Source organism: Balaenoptera musculus, chromosome 6, assembly GCF_009873245.2.
Source record: "Balaenoptera musculus isolate JJ_BM4_2016_0621 chromosome 6, mBalMus1.pri.v3, whole genome shotgun sequence".
NCBI lineage: Eukaryota > Metazoa > Chordata > Mammalia > Artiodactyla > Balaenopteridae > Balaenoptera > Balaenoptera musculus.
Window position 1 is genome coordinate 110698179 of NC_045790.1, and position 18779 is coordinate 110716957.

An 18779-nucleotide genomic window follows, 5' to 3' on the forward strand; every position below is an offset into this window, starting at 1 on the left:
CTTTTTTCGGAGCATAGACCTTTTTAAGACTCTTGAAAACTTTGAACCGCTCCTCGGAAATATTTAAATAGTTTGTATGTAATTTCAGGAGGTTCATGAATTCTCTAAAGCTAATCCCTGGAGCTCCCAGTCAAGGAACCTTTGTCCTGGGAGTACCAAGATGATTGAGACAGGTCCACACCTCAAAGAGCTCCCTGTAATGGGGAGACAGTATAACCAGCAACTTCCTCAGTGAGGTCACGCTACTTAAAGGTAGTTTTTAAAGTACTTTGCAAACAGATAAGGGAGTATTTAATTCTCCCCAAATGTGGGTGGCATGAAGTTGTCAGCAAAAGCTACTAAGAAGAGCTGATATCTTATTCGATTGACATATAGAATTCCTTGTTTTGGTTAATGCCAGTTAATAGGGCAGAATCAGCCAGGGCCCCATCTCTAATGACAACAATAGCTACCATTCATTGAGCTTGTGTTGTGCTGGGTGCCAGGCAAGGACTTTCATATAAGTTCTCTCACTTGATGGTTGCAGAATACCCAAGAGGTAGTATAGTGAAGTGGTTATTAAAGCTTTGGATTCAGTCTATATGAGTTCAAGTTCTGGTTCTGCCAGTTACTAGCTTAGTGACTTTGGATAAGTTATGTAACATCTTGAAGCCTCAGTTTCCTCATCTGTAAAAGGGGATCATTGATGGTGGCTATATCTATCCATCTATCTATATCTAGGTAGGTGGATAGATAGTTTTGTTTTTTGTTTTTTTGGAATAGCTAATATTAGAAGTTAGGAGGTTACCCTTGGGAGGTGGAGGTGGGTAGTGACTGAAGGGGTCATGAGTCCAGCTTCGGGGGTGCTGGTTATGTTCTGTTTCTTGATCCGGATGCTAGTTGCACAGGCATTTTAGTACATGAAAATTCAAGCTGTCAACTCACCCATGTACTTTTTTTGTATTATTATTTTATTATTTTTCAATAAAAGGTTAAAATAGCAAACATTTCTCGTTCCTTACGATGTGCCCAGAGTTGTTCTGGGTGCTTTACATTGTTGTCTTGGTATCCCCATGGGTATAATTCCAGGCAGACTGGCTCCAGATCCCACAGAATTGAGACTAGTAGCTACTGTCTGAGGTCACCGTGAAGATGAATTGACGGCACCATCAGGCACTTAGTAAGTGCACAATAAGTTTGATGCACTGCTGTCTTCATAGTAACCTAGGCAGTGGGTGCAGAACGAGGACTTGCCTCTGTGCACCACGGCTCCAGACCTGCCCTCCGAGACTTGCTCGCTCCCAGCCACTGGGCTCGACCGCTCTGGCCACATACTGTGTCCTCCTGCTGTGGGGAGTAGAGACTTTCAGCTCAGTCTGTCAGTTCGCCAGGGCGGGGCCGCCCTGGGTGACTTCAGAGCAGAGGTTCCAGGGAAGCAGGTTGGGTTCCTCCTCCCTAAGTGGTGGTGTGAGCTCTCACCTCTACTTTAGAATCGACAGTGACTATGTTGAAGGACATGGACCCAATCAGTGTGTGGATGACTTGCCGCCATTCAGATAGCTTTGCCTGTTTCCATTTAGTGTAAAGTTTTATTAAATGTGAAGTTGTGGAAATATTCACAGCTTTCTGTTTGGGTTTATAGGGTGAGCTACTCTGATTACAAAACTTAAAGATGTGCACTGGGAATAATTAATTGCCATGTTTCCTAACTTCAGTGAATCGTGTACCACCTTTATTATGATTGTCATATCAGTGAACCCTCAGTATTCTATTTACTTTGTATTTTAAAATCATTTTAAATTTAGGTTTATTTAAAATATTTTTGAACATTCGTCCATGCACCTCCCCAGATTGCTTTGTACTCTTTAGAAAACACTGGTTTAGTTCATCCCTGCATTTTACAGGGAGCAAGACCACTGAAGGTCTTGCCCAAGGTCGTATGCCGGAAGAGCCAGCTGGAAAACCAGGACTCCTGACTGATGCCTGGTCCAGTGCTCCCCTCCTCCATGTTTCCACTAACTACTGGCAGTGGAGGTTAAATGTCTATGACGTTGATTTATATTTCATCTATTAGCTGTGCTTAAAATAGCACAGGTAGTGAGGTAACCCATTCTTGCCGCCTCCCCCCAGAAAGGGGGGAAAGTGAATCAAGTAGTAGAAAATCAGTAGCAGCGTCCCCTCAAGGTCTTGCTTTCAGATAAGCACTGGAGTGGCCTTGGTTTTCTTGGAATATCGTGGCTTCTGTGACTATTTTCTGGCGTACGCCATCATTAACTGAAAACGTACCTCACTTCCCTTAAGCAGCTACTGTTCAGAATGGTCAGTTATGGACGTGAGGAATTACTTGAGCTCTGCGTACTGGAAATCATTAGGTTTTAAGTCCTCGGGAAGTGACTGTGTTTAAGAAAGTATCAGGTGGAGGAAAGGGAGTTAGCCTAGTGCTGTGGTTAGTAGCACGGACTCTGGAGTCAGGCAGGCCTGGGCTTCAATGCTGTTTCTGCCGTTTATAAGATGTGTGACTTTGGGCAGGTCACTCAGCCTCTCTGAGCTTCACTTTTCCTTGTCCTAAAGTGAAAATAATAATACTAACCTCCTAAAGAATCATCACGAGGAATAAATGAGATAGCACCTTTAAAATGTTCTTAGCAGAGTGCCTACACATAGTAAGCACTCATTGGATTTTAACTCATTATTTCAGTAGGCATTTAAAATCATGTCTTAGAACAAGGTAGCATTTGTATGAATAAAGGAATACATTGTTTCTTTATAGCATATTATAATATATAATGTGATATCAATGTAAGTTATGGTATAATTGTATATTATAATGTTAAACTCACATCTAACATTTGTTTAGCCGCAGTTCAAATGCAGTTATTGACTTCAGAGCTACACCTCTTAACCATTATCCTGTACTGCTTTTCTCTTAGTGAAAATTTCCCAAATTATAGATTGGGAAGCAAACATGATTTAAAAACAAATGTGAACTCCTCAGTCGCATTTTAGAAGGTCGCTTGTTGATTTAATCAAAATTAGGAATAGAAAACTATTGTAACACTTCTGGCATATCAGCTTTGGGGAGAAAATTACATTCCAGCAACATATGAAACATACCATATAAATTATAAGGAAGGCCAAGGACTCAGGAATGACATCTGAGCTAATTTGGAAGGAAGGGAAAAGGTCTGGAAGCTAAGAGGTCTCATCAGAAGAGGGTAGAGGGAGTGCCAGATTTGTAGAGCTTACATTTAGGGTCCTGTCTTTGAGGGTGATCTGACATGCACACTACTGGGGGACCCCACTGATAACCACAGCCTTTTCTCTTGTGTTTTGGGGTCGTCCTTACTGTCTCTTGCCAATGTTTTGGTCTGTCTTCAAACAGACAACTGGGCCAGTCATCTTGAAAACCCTCACATTGGCCATTTACTGCTCAGTTTATTGGACAGACGAAAGGGCCTCGGTGGGGCATAAGCCACTGCAGTGTTCTCACCTTTTAGTCTGCCTGCTTCCCGAGCTGAGTCCTTAAAGATAAGTTTTGCATCTTAAGTAAGTAGCCAACCTCCACAAGCTTATCCAAAACAAATACGGAGAGCAAGATTGAAAGCTGGTGGTAGAATGCTGTTAGGCGAGATTTATACAGTATTCTGTTTTAGAGCAAATGCCCACTTGCCTTGAAATTTGAATATAAGAGATGGGGTTTCTATCAGCAGTCTTAGTATTTTAATTATTTAACTTAAAATAGTGTTTTTCAACGAGCACCTGTCCAGGCTACCATCATCTGTAGCCCAGACAGGGCAAACATTTTCTTCAAAAGTCCAGATAGTGGGAATTCCCTGGTGGTCCAGTGGTTAGGACTCCGCGCTTTCACTGCCAAGGGCCCAGGTTCAGTCCCTTTTCGGGGAACTGAGATCCCACAAGCCACGTGGTGCGGCCAAAAAAAAAAGTTCAGGTAGTAAATTATATATATATATATATATATATATATATATATATATATATATATGCTCTGCACACCATATGATCTCTGTGAATGGGTGTGGCTCTGTTCTAATAAAACTTTATTGACCAAAGCAGGTAGTTCACCAACTGGGGTTTGCTGACTCCTGGCCTAGAATACCTCCTAAATGGTCCTGCTGCTCTTGTCCCCTTAGAATCAATTGATATTTTCCTTGTCCAGGGACATCTTTTAAAATCATAAATCAGCAGGTTACTCCCCTTACTAAGCCTTGTAGTTGCTTTCCATCACCCTCCATATAAAATCCAAGCCCCAGAATTCCCTGGCGGTCCAGCGGTTAGGACTCCATGCTTCCACTGCAGGGGGGCACAGGCTCCATCCCTGGTCGGGGAACTAAGATCCTGCAAACTGCGAGGTGCAGCTAAATATATACATAAATATAAATAAATAAGTAAGTGAATAAATCCAAGCCCCTTCCCATGACCTCTGAAGCCCTATGGGAACTGCTCTTGCCCACCCCTTGGAACACATCTAGTTCCTTCTATTCTAGTGACGTCAACTTACCTGTCAAGCTTGCTCCTGCCTCAGGGCCTTTGTACAAGCTGTTCCCTCTGCCTAGAATGCTCGTCCTCATCATTTAGGTCTCAGATCACATCTCAGCTCACAGCAGCCTTCCCTGATCACCCTGTTTAAAGTAGCTCTCCTGAGGACTCTGTATGTCCTTGTCTTCTCTTATTAGTATCATGCTTATCACCAGCTGAAATGATCAGTTTACTGATTAGCTTGTGTACCTGTGACTCCCCACTGATTGCCAACTCTGGGAGAGTAAGGACCTGCTTATTCTTGTTCACTGCAGAGCCCAGGACATAGTAGACACTCAGCACTTGTTGGGTGAGTTGCCTTCTTTTACAGCCCTGGTATTTGTGAAGTGCTTTCTCATGTACAGAGCTCCTTTGTGTTCAGAGTATGTTGTTATCTTTTCAAAAACTATGAAGCAGATGGTATTATACCCAGAGGATCTTAGACAGAGAGGAAGGGGACTTGCCCAACACCACAGAACTAGGAAATGGAAAGGACGAGACCTGACCCAGGATACCTGACATTTAAATTCTGCCTTAGGTTTTCAGTATCATGATTGTCTTTGGTTGTTTATTTGTTTAAAGTAATTTATGTTGGTCCCAGAAAGTCTCAGAATTCTGGGCACAGAATTCTGGGCACATTTGGACAACCTCAGGAAAACTACCACTGAAGACATAGGTCTGGGACATCTCTGCTGGCTGCCCCTAATTCCCCCTTGCTTGTGAGGCTTAACTGAGGGACTAACGTCAAGACCAGTTGTAAATACTCCTTTGATTAAATCAAAGAGTTAATTTATTGTGAAAATCACGTTTAATTCCTAACGGAAACAAAGCAGATAAGTGTAGGAAGCTCTGCATAGCATTTGTTTCTAGGGGAAAAATTTTAATAACTATGTTCTGTTCTTTGATGATAAATGTTAAAAGTTAGAATAGCTTTCAGAGGTTATCTCGATCTCTCCAGTGCAGGAATCTTTCCAAACTCGTCTGGACAGATGGTCATCCCCCCTGCTGTTTGAACTTCCAGTGGAGAGCAGCTTGTTGTTTTATGTTTCTGTAGATCACATCGTCACTTTATAGGGGTTAAGGTTAATAGGACGAATATATTCCTAAAGAGCTGTCAACATTTGAGCAAACATGGCCTCTTAAATATTGCTGGGGAATTTGTTCCTTAAGGGAATCCTGTGCTAAAACCTTTTGAACAGAGTTCTTCATATTGTTGGCCTGCTTTTTTCCTTAAAATGTGGTATACCTATATTTTAAGTGATGACTTAAAAATTTGCTTGTAGAAGACAAATTTTTGGAAGTATCATTTCTAAAGAGACATTATTACTAAGACCAAAAGGGAACTCAGTTAATAGTGCAAAGTCCATGTCCTGTCACGACATTGCTTTACATTAATCTCCGTCGGGGGGAGAAATGGGGTAGCAGACCTTTAAAGAAGACTCTTGTCTTTCTCCCGCGATGGAGCCATGATTTGTTACTGAGTATTTAAATCTGATTCTCTCTGTAGATTGCTGCTAAAATTGATTCAATTCCTCACTTGAATAATTCCACACCTCTAGTGGACCCCTCAGTGTATGGCTATGGAGTACAAAAACGGCCCTTGGATGATGGAGGTAAGTTGCTGTAAATATCTTTGCCTTTCAGGTGGTAGTGAACCTGCCAGTTAAGTTGGAGTCTGTGTCAGCCATTTCCTTAACAGCTTTCTCCAGCGTCACTCTCTGAAGACTGGTTGCGGGGAAGTATTTAAGATGATTTTCCTCAGCAGTTCTACGGCATTTGAGTTCTTACTTGCCTTGATAATACAGGGAGTCTTTTCGGCTGGGCTGTAAGGTAAAAGACAGTCTTCGAGCATCAGCTTGGAAATAATTTGACTGATTCGAGAGTTTTGCTTGATTTAGCCCTCAATTATTCCTCAGTGCACACGTGGGAATTGAAGTTCCCACTTTTCTCCAAAGAAAAGCTGAGATTTGGTGCATGGCTCTGGGGAGGCTGTGGCTACATACTGACCTTAAAGAAAGGGAAGGGGAGGGATGACCTTTTTTCAGTTCATCTGCTGGTTGTTTCCCTCCATTCCCATTTATAACAGGCTCTTTCTAGCAGCATCCACTTTTCTTTCGTTCATTCCTTCGTTTATTTCATTGGTTTGTTTATATACCCTACTCATCCCCAAAAGAATTTGAGACCACTTAGAAGTGCGTCATTACCAGCACTTTGGCAAAGAGTATCAGATGTGTTTCTGCAGAGAACTTGGACTTCCTTTATCATATTTCATCTCCCACAAAGTAGCTCTGTAAAAGGGATTCTGAAATACACTAGATTGCACGTGAATATGCACATAGTGGGTGGGCCAATGTCTTCTCTTCCTGTCCTCAATCTGCATATGTACCCAGCCACGTATGTGTTCATATTTCTGTGATACATTATTAAGTGAAAAACAGTCAAGGTATACAACAGTATATATTTTGTAATCTCCTTTCCCAAAAAAAGTGCATGTTTTATGTTCATAGAAAAAATGTAATATGGCATGACTAATTGCTCTGGTCTCTTTGGAGATTCTAAAAAAGAGATCACCATCGTTTTTGTAAGTGGGAACCTTTTTGGAATAATTATATAGACTCACACGGTGCAGATTTTAATGGAACAACCCGCAGTTTGGGTGTAAAAGTTCTTGTCTATTTAAAAAAATTATTAATGTTTATGGTCACTCACAGAAAATCTACCACAGGGCCACTGGAACTAAGGTGACGATTTACACTGCTACTCTGAAACGGTATCTTGTGATCATCTTATATTTGATTGGCATTAGTGATTTCTTAGACCAGACATGAGTGATTGCATTATCTGCATTTTTGCCTTAGCAAAAAGCTGTCATGCAAAGCAACCTTTTTTACCTTTTCTGGGCAATCATGTTTCAGTTCCTCTTATGGGACATCAATATAAAAATAACACTAAGTTGTCTGGCTCTGAGCATATGTCTCATTAATGGACAGTGTGTCTCTCTGGTCCACCATTTCCAGAAATTGAGATCAATACATTCCACAACTCTCAGCCTTGTTTTCACCCACTGTGTGGAGTTGAAGTCTAAAACTTGTGCCCACAGAGAATAGTATCACTATGTCCTTTGCATAATGAATGCCTAAAAATGTGCAAATGAAACCTCTGGCATCTTGCAGACTTTTTTTTTCCCATTAATCCTTTGCACACCCATTTGAAAGAATGTGGCTCGTTAAGTCACCAGTAAGTCCAGAATCTCACTTGAAACTCCAGTTCATTATTATATGTGTATTGTCACCTTTTTTTTTTTTTTTTTTTTGAGAACCATAATTTTTTGCATTTTGGGGGACTAAGTTCTTGTGATTAGAGAATAAATACAATTTTTCTCTTTCCTCCCCCAAAATATTAAGTCTCCTTTAGTAGGAAAGAACTGAGGGAGACACTTTCCGCCTTGAACCGTGTCTCTTGTCATCCCCAGGCCTGTGTTTTACCATGACGACAGACTGTATTTGAAGTGTGAGAAATTTCTCTCAGGCTTTTTACGTTCTACATAACGGTTTGATAAAGTTAATCCTCTCTTCTGTTTAAATAACAGAATTACACAAATTGTTTCTCTCCAAGTTGGTCTCTTTGTGTAGAGTTTGAGATTTGCTGTGGACCTTAAGGAGAGCTGGGCATCTGGGGCCTGCCCCGCCTCTTGTCAGTTGTCTCCTGACAGGGGTGAGGTCACTGGGCCAGTTCTGTTCTCTTGAATAAATATGTGGATAAACAGATCCTGTCAAGGAAAGTGACGTTCTTGTTTACCCGACAGCTTTCTAAGGGTCACAGTCTTGCTGTTTGTGAGATGAAAGTTTAGGAAAGCAGAGACGAACAACAAGCAGGAATGCCGGCACTTTTTTCTTAGCAATAAAGATTTCCGAGGGCTTTGCAGTTTTTTGTTTGTTTGTTTTGGCTTGGGATTTTTTGACGGAAGTTCATCAGATCACTTCTTTAGCAATATGAACTTGCAGACTTTTCCCGTGAAGCCAGGTTCTTTGACCTCTGGGAGGTTAAAGTTCAGTCCCCTAGAAGTTTTTGGAGGTGTTATTTGGGTCTGCTTAAAGGTACTTCAACTCTTAAGTCAACCATAAAGAACCTTAACATAGGGCTTATTCGGGACATTGAGATGTGCAAACACGTGTATGAATGGGAGGATTTTTTAAAGTGCTAGGCAGTAAAACAGGAGGAAAGCGATTTGAGTTCGTTGTGTTCTGATGTAGAAAGCGATTTGGGTTAGTTGTGTTCCAAGGCAGTTGTGAGTTGTCCGTCCAACTGCCAGTTCATGAGCTCACTTGGAACCCAGCAAGAGCTTCGCACCCAGCTTCCAGAGCCTGCCTTGGTCCCTGATCTGGGAAGAGCAGTCATTCTGCTGCCCTCCCCCTCTGGATCAGGTCATTTTTTTTTTTTTCCCAATTTATTTATTTATTTATTTATTTATTTATTTATTTATTTTTGGCTGTGTTGGGTCTTCGTTTCTGTGCGAGGGCTTTCTCCAGTTGCGGCGAGTGGGGGCCACTCTTCATCGCGGTGCGCGGGCCTCTCACTGCTGCGGCCTCTCCTGTTGCGGAGCACAGGCTCCAGACGCGCAGGCTCAGCACTTGTGGCTCACGGGCTTAGTTGCTCCGTGGCATGTGGGATCTTCCCAGACCAGGGCTCGAACCCGTGTCCCCTGCATCAGCAAGCAGACTCTCAACCACTGCGCCACCAGGAAAGCCCTGGGTCAGGTCATTTTAACTATCAGCATCTTCTGTCTTGGCACCCACGCTTTCTCATGGTTTTTGAGGTGCACCCTACGGATTCGAGAAGCTCCCTGCTGGTCTTGGTGTGACAGTGGTTCCATCCAGTACTTTCTTCGTGCTTCTGCTGGAGCCCATCGAACCAGTTCCATCCCTCTGCTCTATGACTTGTGGCAGCTTCCGGTAACCAGGGGGGCCCAGCCCTTCCTAACCTGGCCACCGCCTCCTGCCCCTCTAGTCTCGCTCCCCCGTTCTGCACTCTGCAGCAGCCTAGTCAGCTTTCTTCTCTTTGCTCTTCCAGAAACACTTCCCCCATCCCAGCCCTTTACCTGGCTGACTCCTGCTCACCCTCAGTCTCGGGTGTGATGTGACTTCCTCCTGGAAACCTGTCCTCATCCTCACCTTTTGACTTTCTTCAGTGCCTCGCTCGCGTGCCCCCTCAGGGTGCCCCCTCCCTTCTTTCGTTTCCTTCGTCCCCTTTACTCCTTCCTCCCTCCCTGTTCCCCCTCTTCCTCCCGTTCTCACACGCCCACCTCATCGGGAAATAGTAAATGGCACTCTGCTCTGAACTTTGACAGCAGTTCACTTGTCCCCTTCTTGGGGCACATTTCATCTGCTTTATTCTGCAGGTGACGGGAACGTCACGTCCCTCTCCTACCAGATTCCACGTGCCATGATCATAAAGACAGTTTATTTCCCTACCTACCTCATGCAGTGAGTGAATAAATGCTTAATACCTAAGTTCTCCCTCTGTGTATCCTATGATTAGCATTTAGGAAATTTTGTGAAATGGAAGCTCCAAATTTAAGAGAATAGTATTAGCTAACTGATTTAGAAATGCAAGTTTAAGTTTAATCTAAATCAGAAGTTGGCAGGCTTTTTCTTAAAGGGCCATGTAGTAAATATTTTAGGCTTTCAGGCCGTATGGTCTCTGTCCCACCCACTCAGCTCTGCCGTTGGCACTCGAAAGCAGCCTTAGACAGTACGTAAACAAACGAGCATGGCTGTGTCCCAATAACTGGTTGTTTACAAAAGTGGAAAGCTGGCCCTCAGGCGTAGTTTGCCAACCTCTGATCTCAAATCAGCCTTGTCAAATGATTAACTCTAACACTTGCTTAATCGTCAGTTAGGAAGGTGTACAGAGGGTCCCCCCTCCCCTAATTTCCTTAAACAAATCTCCTTGTCTCAGGTTCCACTCTCTGTCTTGACTGCTGGAGAAAACAAGTGGTTTCTACTGTTTACGTAGAGCTGGTTGACAGATGGAAAAGGCACTCTTCCCATTGTCCCCGCCGTATTTCGAGTGGCAATGAGAGCATCTTCTCCAATTTTTTTTACTCTGGGAGAGTTTTAGGTAATCACGTCCCCTTGAGCTTTTTTAGTTCAAACAGACCACACTCTCTTCCTGTCTTCTCTCTAAAGAGTGGCACCAAAATCACAACTTGGGGTGAATAAAGCACCATTCCTGCCATTGCAAAGGGTCGGGGTTGGGGGGTGGGGAGTGTTATGCTAGTGACTTTGAAAATATGCCTGCCTTTTCTACCAGAGACTTACCTTTGATGCTTACGTAGTACCATCTTAGATTTACCACACTTTCTGGTCTTCCTGTGGAATGAAGGAAGGAGAATTCTTAGGGGTACTACCAAATGAATGATTTACAGGAAGATCGGAATAGACTATCTCTACGGTCCTTTCCAGGTTTTATTTCAGCACTTGTGGCATAGGGCAAGGAGAAGGAGGAAAAAAGAGTGAGGAGGAAAGAATGTTTTAAATTCCAGACTTTCAGAGAGAGAAGAGGGATGAGAGGTGCCCGTGCTCGGGAGTGGCGAGGGCCGGTGTGCCTGCAGCTGCATGGCACGGAGCCTGCACCACCTCAGGCAGGAGCCTGCAAGGGCCAGAGCCTCTACTTTGGAAAGAGAAAAAAATGCATCTCAGAGATGCTCATACTCTCCCTGCATGGAGGGTAACAACGATGCTGCAGGGATGAAGAGCCAAGACTAAAACCCGGTCCCTGAGAGCTGGAGGGGGTGGGGGAAGATCTGCCTTTTACAACGTAGGCAAAGTAAATCAGGGGTGTTGTCAAGCAGTAGTCTTCAAGCTGGGGTGCATGGTGTCCTCCCAGGGTTAGGTGGGTGTGGACAGGTTCACGGGATCCTTCTCCAGCTCTTACACTTCTGTACACCCTCTCCCCTAAAATGGATCTCTCTGAGAATTGTGTCTCTGCTGGGGATGCCACGTGGGCCTTCTCCTTTCCATGCCCCTTTCCACATCGCCCTTCTTTAGTTGATGGCGGTTCGTCACCAAGAGCGGTAAAATCCTCAAATGCCTCAAAAGGGGTGAGTCCAGGATTCCGAGTGGGGAATCCCAAGATGATAAAAGCATGAGAGTCTTGGTAAGAAATATTAAAGGGGTCAGGATCTGATTTTTATTTTATCCAGGTAGCAGCTCATGGCAAAGGCTCATGCTGTCCCCTCCTCCCCTCCATCTGATCCATCCGTTTTAGGATTATAATTCAGAAGTGAGTTGTAGTCACGTGAGTGCATATTAACACATGTGTGAGTTGGAAAACGGAAGTGAGTTTTTTTTTTCCTGGCAAAGTATGATCGGACTGGTTGGTTTGACAGTTGGCTTAGCCAAGTAGATGAAATCGTAGACATCTTCCATGGAGATAAATGAGCTAAATCTGCAGTATCAGTGTTGCAGCAGAGATATAACTGAAGCCATGTACAATACCTGATGTATTATTTGCACCCATTAACCTAGGAAAATAACTTAATTGTCAAATCAAAGGGGTTTCATAGTTTTTCAAAATTCTTTTAGGGAATATGTGACCCAGAGTGGTTCTTGACCCTGGCTGTATGTGAAAACCACCTGATGAGCTTTTTTTTTTTTAATTTTATTTATTTTTTATTTTTATTTTTGGCTGTGTTGGGTCTTCATGGCTATGTGTGGGCTTCCTCTGGTTGTGGCGAGCGGGGGCTACTCTTCGTTGCGGTGCGCGGGCTTCTCATTGCAGCGGCTTCTCTTGTTGTGGAGCACGGGCTCTAGGTGCGTGGGCTTCAGTAGTTGTGGCACGCAAGCTCTAGAGCGCAGGCTCAGTAGTTGTGGCGCACGGGTTTAGTTGCTCCGCAGCATGTGGCATCTTCCTGGACCAGGGCTCGAACCTGTGTCCACTGCATTGGCGGGCGGATTCTTAACCACTGCGCCACCAGGGAAGCCCCCTGATGAGCTTTTTGCAAAACTAAATATGCACTTACCATTCAGGCCACGGTTACACTCCTGGGCATTTATCCCCAAGAAAAGAAAACTTGTGTTGACACAAAAACTTGCCCACAGATCTTCGTAGCAGCTTTATTCATAATAGCCCCAAACTGAAGCCCAGATGTCCTTCAACAGGTGACTGGTTAACAACCTGGTACCTCCATGGTCTCCATGGACTACCGCTCAGCAATATAAAGGAACAGACTGTTGATACCTGCAGCCACCTGGATGGATCTCTAGGAAATTACGCTGAGTGAAAAAAGCCAACCCCAAAAGGTTGCATACTGTATGATCCCACTTCTATGACATTTTTGGAACGGAAAATAGATTAGTGATTGCCAGGGTTTAGAGATGGAGTGGTGGGAGGGCCCGTACAGAATAAGAAGAGGCCGGAAGGAGCCCTGGAGCCTGAACTCCTTATTGTAGAGGTGTCTGGAGAAGTGGTTTGACCAGGGGCGGGTACCTGATAAGTGGCAGAAGGAAGACTTGAACCTGGGTCTCTGTCTCATGTGCTGTAACAGGGTATGCTTGAAAGTGGAGACTCCGGAGTCTGAATTTGGGGTTTGCATCCCAGCTCTGCGTGTTATTAGCTGTGTGGCTTTGGGCAGCTTGCTTCCCTTCTCTAAGTCTGTTTCCTCGCCTGTAAAATGGAGATAATATTTACCTCATGAAATTATCATCAGGATTGTAAGAAGTTATTTTCACACTTTTAAAATACTACTCACAATGTAAGAAATACTCATATCTCCATCAGAACTAGTTACTACACACATACTGAAATCACATGTGTAATTGAAATTAAAACTTTATGAAATACATACCCTTAATATACATGGTCCCTTCTGTTTTCTATTTCATTTTTTATAAAGCTGGTCATGACCCCCTAAATTGATTTCATAACCGCTGGATGAAATAAAAATAAGGCATAGTGCTGTAAATAAGTATCATACCCTTTATTTTTCCTCTTAATTTTTCTCCCGACACCCTTGGGTGGGCACTGGAACTGGGGAGGGGTGCAGGTGGGGTTCCTAACACCTCTGCACTCCTGGAGACCAGGGTAGGTTGCTGCTCATCACAGAGCCGTCTGCTTTCCCCATGAGAATCTCACCTTGAAGGCAAAGATGACCTCGTTCACCATTTCACGCCCAGGACCCGGCACAGTGCCCAGTGCCTGAAAGGCGTGACGGTGCAGAGGTCACGTGGGCACGGGCACTCGCTCACCTGTGCCCTTTTCTGAGGGCTTGGGTGTGATCGCGCCTCCACTGGTCAAATGGGACGGTAGTAACAGCATCTGCCTCGCAGGGCTCTTGTAGGACTAAGTGGGTTCTTGCAGGTGAGGCCCCTAGAGGAGCGCCCTTTGAAGCTCGTGGTGGTCTTTTTCCACTCACAGAGCATGTCAGCTGCAAGTGCAAGTGACATCATTGAGATAAACTTGGATTTACTCTCACCTTTAAAAAATAATGATTTGCCAAATTAGTTACAGATTATGTGTCTAGGGACTTTCAGCTGATTTTAGCGTGTCAGTGTGTTGGGGGTTACTCTGCGATGGGGGTTGCTGCCTTAGAACACAGGAAGCCTTCGTATTGTCCTTGGCAGAAAAGCTTTTTAAAAATGCCTTGGAAACTGCAGACGTCCCTGCAGCTAACTGCAAGTCTCACTGACCTTAACCGGGGCTTGGAAAGGCATCGGTCAGAGTCGAGGAGACTGGAATCCAAGCACGGGCGCAGGAGGGTTGTGTTCAGAGGCTGAAGAGGAAGGTTTGGTTTATTGCTTTGTTCTGCGGGTCACGGGTCACGTAAGAACTGCCGGCGCTTCCTCTCCGAACCCGCCTGCTCACCTGCCGCAGGTCTGCTGCTCTGTGTGGGAGGCCGGCCTGTTGTCTGCACTGTGACGAGGGGTGACGGACGCTTTGGTCCCTTGAGCTTTTTTGAGGGGGAGTGGGAGGGGGTAACCGTTAAGATGGTTGTGTATTATAAAGCTGGGTGTGTTCCCCAGCGATATTTTGATAGCATTTCTTTGGGGGGAAGAAAATGGAGACTTTTTTCCTCCTCACTAATGGGGAAAAAATGTGTCCAGTGCCTTATTTTTTTCAAAGATCATGATTGAAACTGGCAGAGGGTTACTCTTCAGAAAGGATTTCTCATGTTGTAGCGTGAATATTTTCTCTAGGAAGCTCATCTTCCCATCGCCCGGGCGGCCTCCCATTACATAGCGCGCAGGGTACATGAGAACCACACCTGTACACGTTTGCGCCGAGGGGCACTTCGGAGGCAGGCTGAACCATGGTCGACCAGCAGGTGCCATTAACAGGAAATAGGACTGATTTTATTCAGCACTTTTCCTTTTTTACAGTAAAATGACGGTAGTTACCATAAATTGAGCTTGATAGGTGTTCCCATGTGCCTCCCTCGCCTGACCCCTTTTCATCCTGAAGACGCAGAGAAGGCCCCCTATTCGTGGAGTCGGACGTTAGCGGTTTGCTGTATGAGTGCCCAGTGCCCCTTATCTAACTGCTGGTTTTCATTTTTAGGCATCAAATGGGAATGTTTCCGAAGGGAATGAAACTTTAAATGGCGTTGCGGCCTCAGGCTACAGCATTTGCATGGAGGAGGGAGACGATTTGTCCTGCTTAAGAGTCCACCAACTCAAAGAGTTGGATCTGGATTTGAATTTGATTTCATTCTTTGGTGCTGTGGCTCTCAGCAGTCCGTCTATTTGTGGGATGGTGGTGTGTGCACTTTTATTTTCGATCTCTGTAGGCACCTCCACTTGGCAGCAAGGCAGTTGGCTGTCAGAAATGATACAGTGTGCATGACACCCGTCACACGTACTTTGCCAACAAAAAGGAATTTCCTTTTTTTGATGAGCACAAAATTTCAAACGGCTTTTGACCACGAGCCCTCTGAATGTTCTTGTGAATCTCATGAAGTTCTTTATGGTAGTGTAGCCCTTTACTGTGTTTCTGCGGCTTTTCTAGCTGAAATATCAGAAAATCATCAGCCCTTTGACACCTCTTACCAAATAGCACAGGGGACCAGGAGCCAAGGTCCGGCCACGTTGCCGTGTTTGGGGACTGGGCACCTCTCCTCTGTGTTTGCATCATTTCAGGACATTTTAGTTCCTCTGTCTTCCCTGGATTCTTTACCCCTACGAGAAGAATTCTGACAGTAAGCAGGGAAGCTGAGCTTGACCCTTAAATAGGAACAGGGGGCCAGCCAAACTCAGCAGCACTCTGTCATGGACCTTCTCCTTCAGTGTGTTGTTTTCATACCCACTGCCGTAGGTGTGGGCGTTCCCCTCTCACAATGTCCCCTTTTCACGTGGAATGGGAATCATGAACACTGCCTATCCCAGGTGAGGGCGTTTGTCATATTCAAACTGCAAATGCAAAAAGAACATTTTAAGATTCAATAAAAAACAATTCTGTTATCCCTGAGATAAGCAGGTTAATAGTATATAATGTCAGTATTTCGGCTGTAGACCATTATGTTGCTGTTGATCCAGGAGAAATATGGCATCGACTCAGTAGTTTCGTGTACTTTTTGCTAGCATGTTTCTCCGTGCTTTTTATTCTCCTTTTAAAACATCATGATCTGGTTTCTTCTCCTTTGTCGTTTTATGACTGGTCAGAGAATGACAGGGTTAAGTTCAAGCAGAAAGAAGAGCTATATTGGAGACCTAGATTTCGGATGTCAAACCATTTCAGTCTTTGTTCTGAGGTTGATGTAATTGATCCTTCCCCACTTATCGCATATCTGTCCTTCTTATAACTTTCCCCAGAGACATATTTTTGAATGCTCTTGTTAGCATATTGTAAGATTCATTCAGTTCCTTGTAAGACAGTTAGGATTTATACTTTTTTGTTGTCTGCTGACCGTGTTTCCCGGGCTGCATTTTCCAAATGGGAAACACCACAGAATCACTTTTTTGCTGATGGCTGGTGGAGACACTCATCAATAGCTGAAAGAGGAGAAACGAGCAAAAAGCGTAGATGGAATGGTGTTGTGGGGATATGATTGCAAAGTTGGTTTTCATCGTTAGAGCCTGTTGGGCACCGTTGTCTCTGTGAAATGGGCTTGAGAGACGGTTGCTCACACTTAGTGTCCACTGTACACAGACAGCGGTAGTGGCTCAGCGAAAAGGCCCGGGGAGGGAGGAGGCCGGATCCTCTCCTGGAGATGCTTATGCTCTTGAGGGGGTAGGAAGGGGGGGGGGGGTGCCCCGTGGCATGGCCGGCGGGAACATATGTGCACTTTCTTAGGGACTGCAGCTGCCACGGGGCAGTCTTTAACAATGCTTCCGAGCTAGGAGGTTAAATCTTCTCATTTGTTTTAAAAAGAGAAAGAAGAGACCCTCGCCATCTTTACATTGAGTTTGGATCCCAAGTGGGAGGGAGGTAGGAAGAGAGAGGGATTTAGGCGAGCAGGATTTTCTCCCAGGCCTCTCAGCATGTGGACACACAGATCAATTTCTTATCCTGCGTTCAGCTGGACACTGGGTTAGAGACTGTGTTGATCACGACGTCCCCTCCTGTTTCGTATCATGTAACGCATTCATTTCAGCCACTGAGCCTAAATTACTGTTTGCTTTCTTTCTGCCTTTCTTTTTCTTCCCCCCTGAAATGGTAAGAACTTGTGTAAGGATGAAGTTAGTTTATCCGTGCTAATGCTTTGATTTTTCTTTTCTCTTTCTCTTTGCCACAGTAGGTAACCAGTTAGGGGCCTTGGTACATCAAAGGTAAGCAGTGGGTTATGTTTTATTATTTATTGATCATTTCTAATTGTTTATTGATCCACCATCTGTACTAGAGTGTAAGAAAGTCAGAGGTTGAGAGTGTGAAAAAACATGGGCTAGATTTCCTTAAGACTCAACTTTTTTTGTAGTCCTTTCCAAGACAGTGTAAGCTGAAGGGATAAACTAATACAAGGTATAAAAAGCAGCCATTATCGTCTGTAAACTTAGAAGACTTCTGGGATGTTGGCGCTGCTCTTTCTGCCCACATATGTTGAATTTAAAAGTAGAGAATGTGAGAATTGTCCTCCTCGTTGGATGGTTTTGCCAGTATTTGTTTTATGGACCCTAACCTCTTCACTTGAGCAAAGCTGTGCTGAAGAAGTGTGACTTGCTGGGCTTTCACAAGATGGAGCTGGTGTTGCTCCAGTAATCACGGTCTGGGAGGCGGGAGCCCGGGTCCCCCCACTGCAGTGAGAGGCCTCGCCGCGGAACCCTGGATGGCTGCCCGGCTGACGCCCTTCCTTGGTTTCCCCTCACAGAGTTCCCTAAACACCGAGAACTTAGAGAGAGACAAAGACCTCTGGGCTTTAAAAAGACCAGTCTGTAAGATGGAATATTTGTGGCCACAATGTTGTCCTTCAGAAAAGGATAAAATATACCGGAAACCGCCAGGAAGCCTTCTCTTCCCTAAGGGGTGAAATTTTATGCTGTGTATTTGTTACTGTAACATGTTATCCTTAACCTTCACCAGCAATGATACAGTTATAGCCACCTGTGTTCTGTGCAGATGTTTAGGAGTTTCTAGAAATCACCAGGCATCAGATAACCAAAAGATCTATTCTGGGGTTTTTTAGTTATTGTTTCTTTGTTTGCTTTGTTTTTTAATGAATTTGAAATATAGTCATTGAAATGAGGTTGTGTCAGTATCAAATGTAACTTTCCTATAAAGCCATAGTTAATCAGGATTTTACTTTCCAAAATGTTTATACTTTGTGCGTTAGACCAGTTTCAGCCTTGCATTTAGCGTAGAGCTTTGTCTTCCAGGAAGCCCAAAGCAGTTCATCCTAATACGTTTTTTCCTCAAAGAGAGTCTGCTAAAATTGTCCCTGCGGGCTGAGGAGCTGCCTGAGTTTTGAGTTGTGCTGGTGTTGAACCCCTTCTAGTAAATTCCCCAGTGCTGTTTCCTGGGAGTCGACAGCTTGTGCTGCGTGTGGCTGCACGTGCGGGGGCACTGTTCCCTTCACCGCCTTCAGGGAGCCTCCCGACAGGGACCCCCGTCTAGCGTGCGACGTCCTGTCAGGCCAGCCGAGCCTTGCCGGTAACGGCCACGCTCTTACTCATGAGGAAGCCGGGAATTGCCTGATTTCGGTGTGAATTTGGATATCCCAAGAGGTAGAGAGAATCCCTGTGCATATGTAATCTGAGGATGTAAACACGGGAAGACTGTTTGCTCGCATCAGAATGATACAGTGGCAGTGCTATTTATGATATTGCATTTCTTCT

General features: G+C 44.5%; 1 protein-coding gene across 3 annotated transcripts in view; it reads left to right on the top strand.

The window, feature by feature from the left end:
* Positions 1–18779, top strand: part of FUBP3 (far upstream element binding protein 3) — a 49590-nt gene that overhangs the window by 5707 nt on the left and 25104 nt on the right. For 2 of the 3 annotated variants that reach the window (XM_036854905.1, XM_036854906.1), the window contains exons 2-3: positions 6023–6128; positions 17246–17279. In XM_036854905.1, the coding sequence (XP_036710800.1) occupies positions 6023–6128; positions 17246–17279 (140 nt within the window). The remainder of the gene's footprint in view (positions 1–6022; positions 6129–17245; positions 17280–18779) is intronic. The other variant, XM_036854907.1, reaches the window with a different exon arrangement.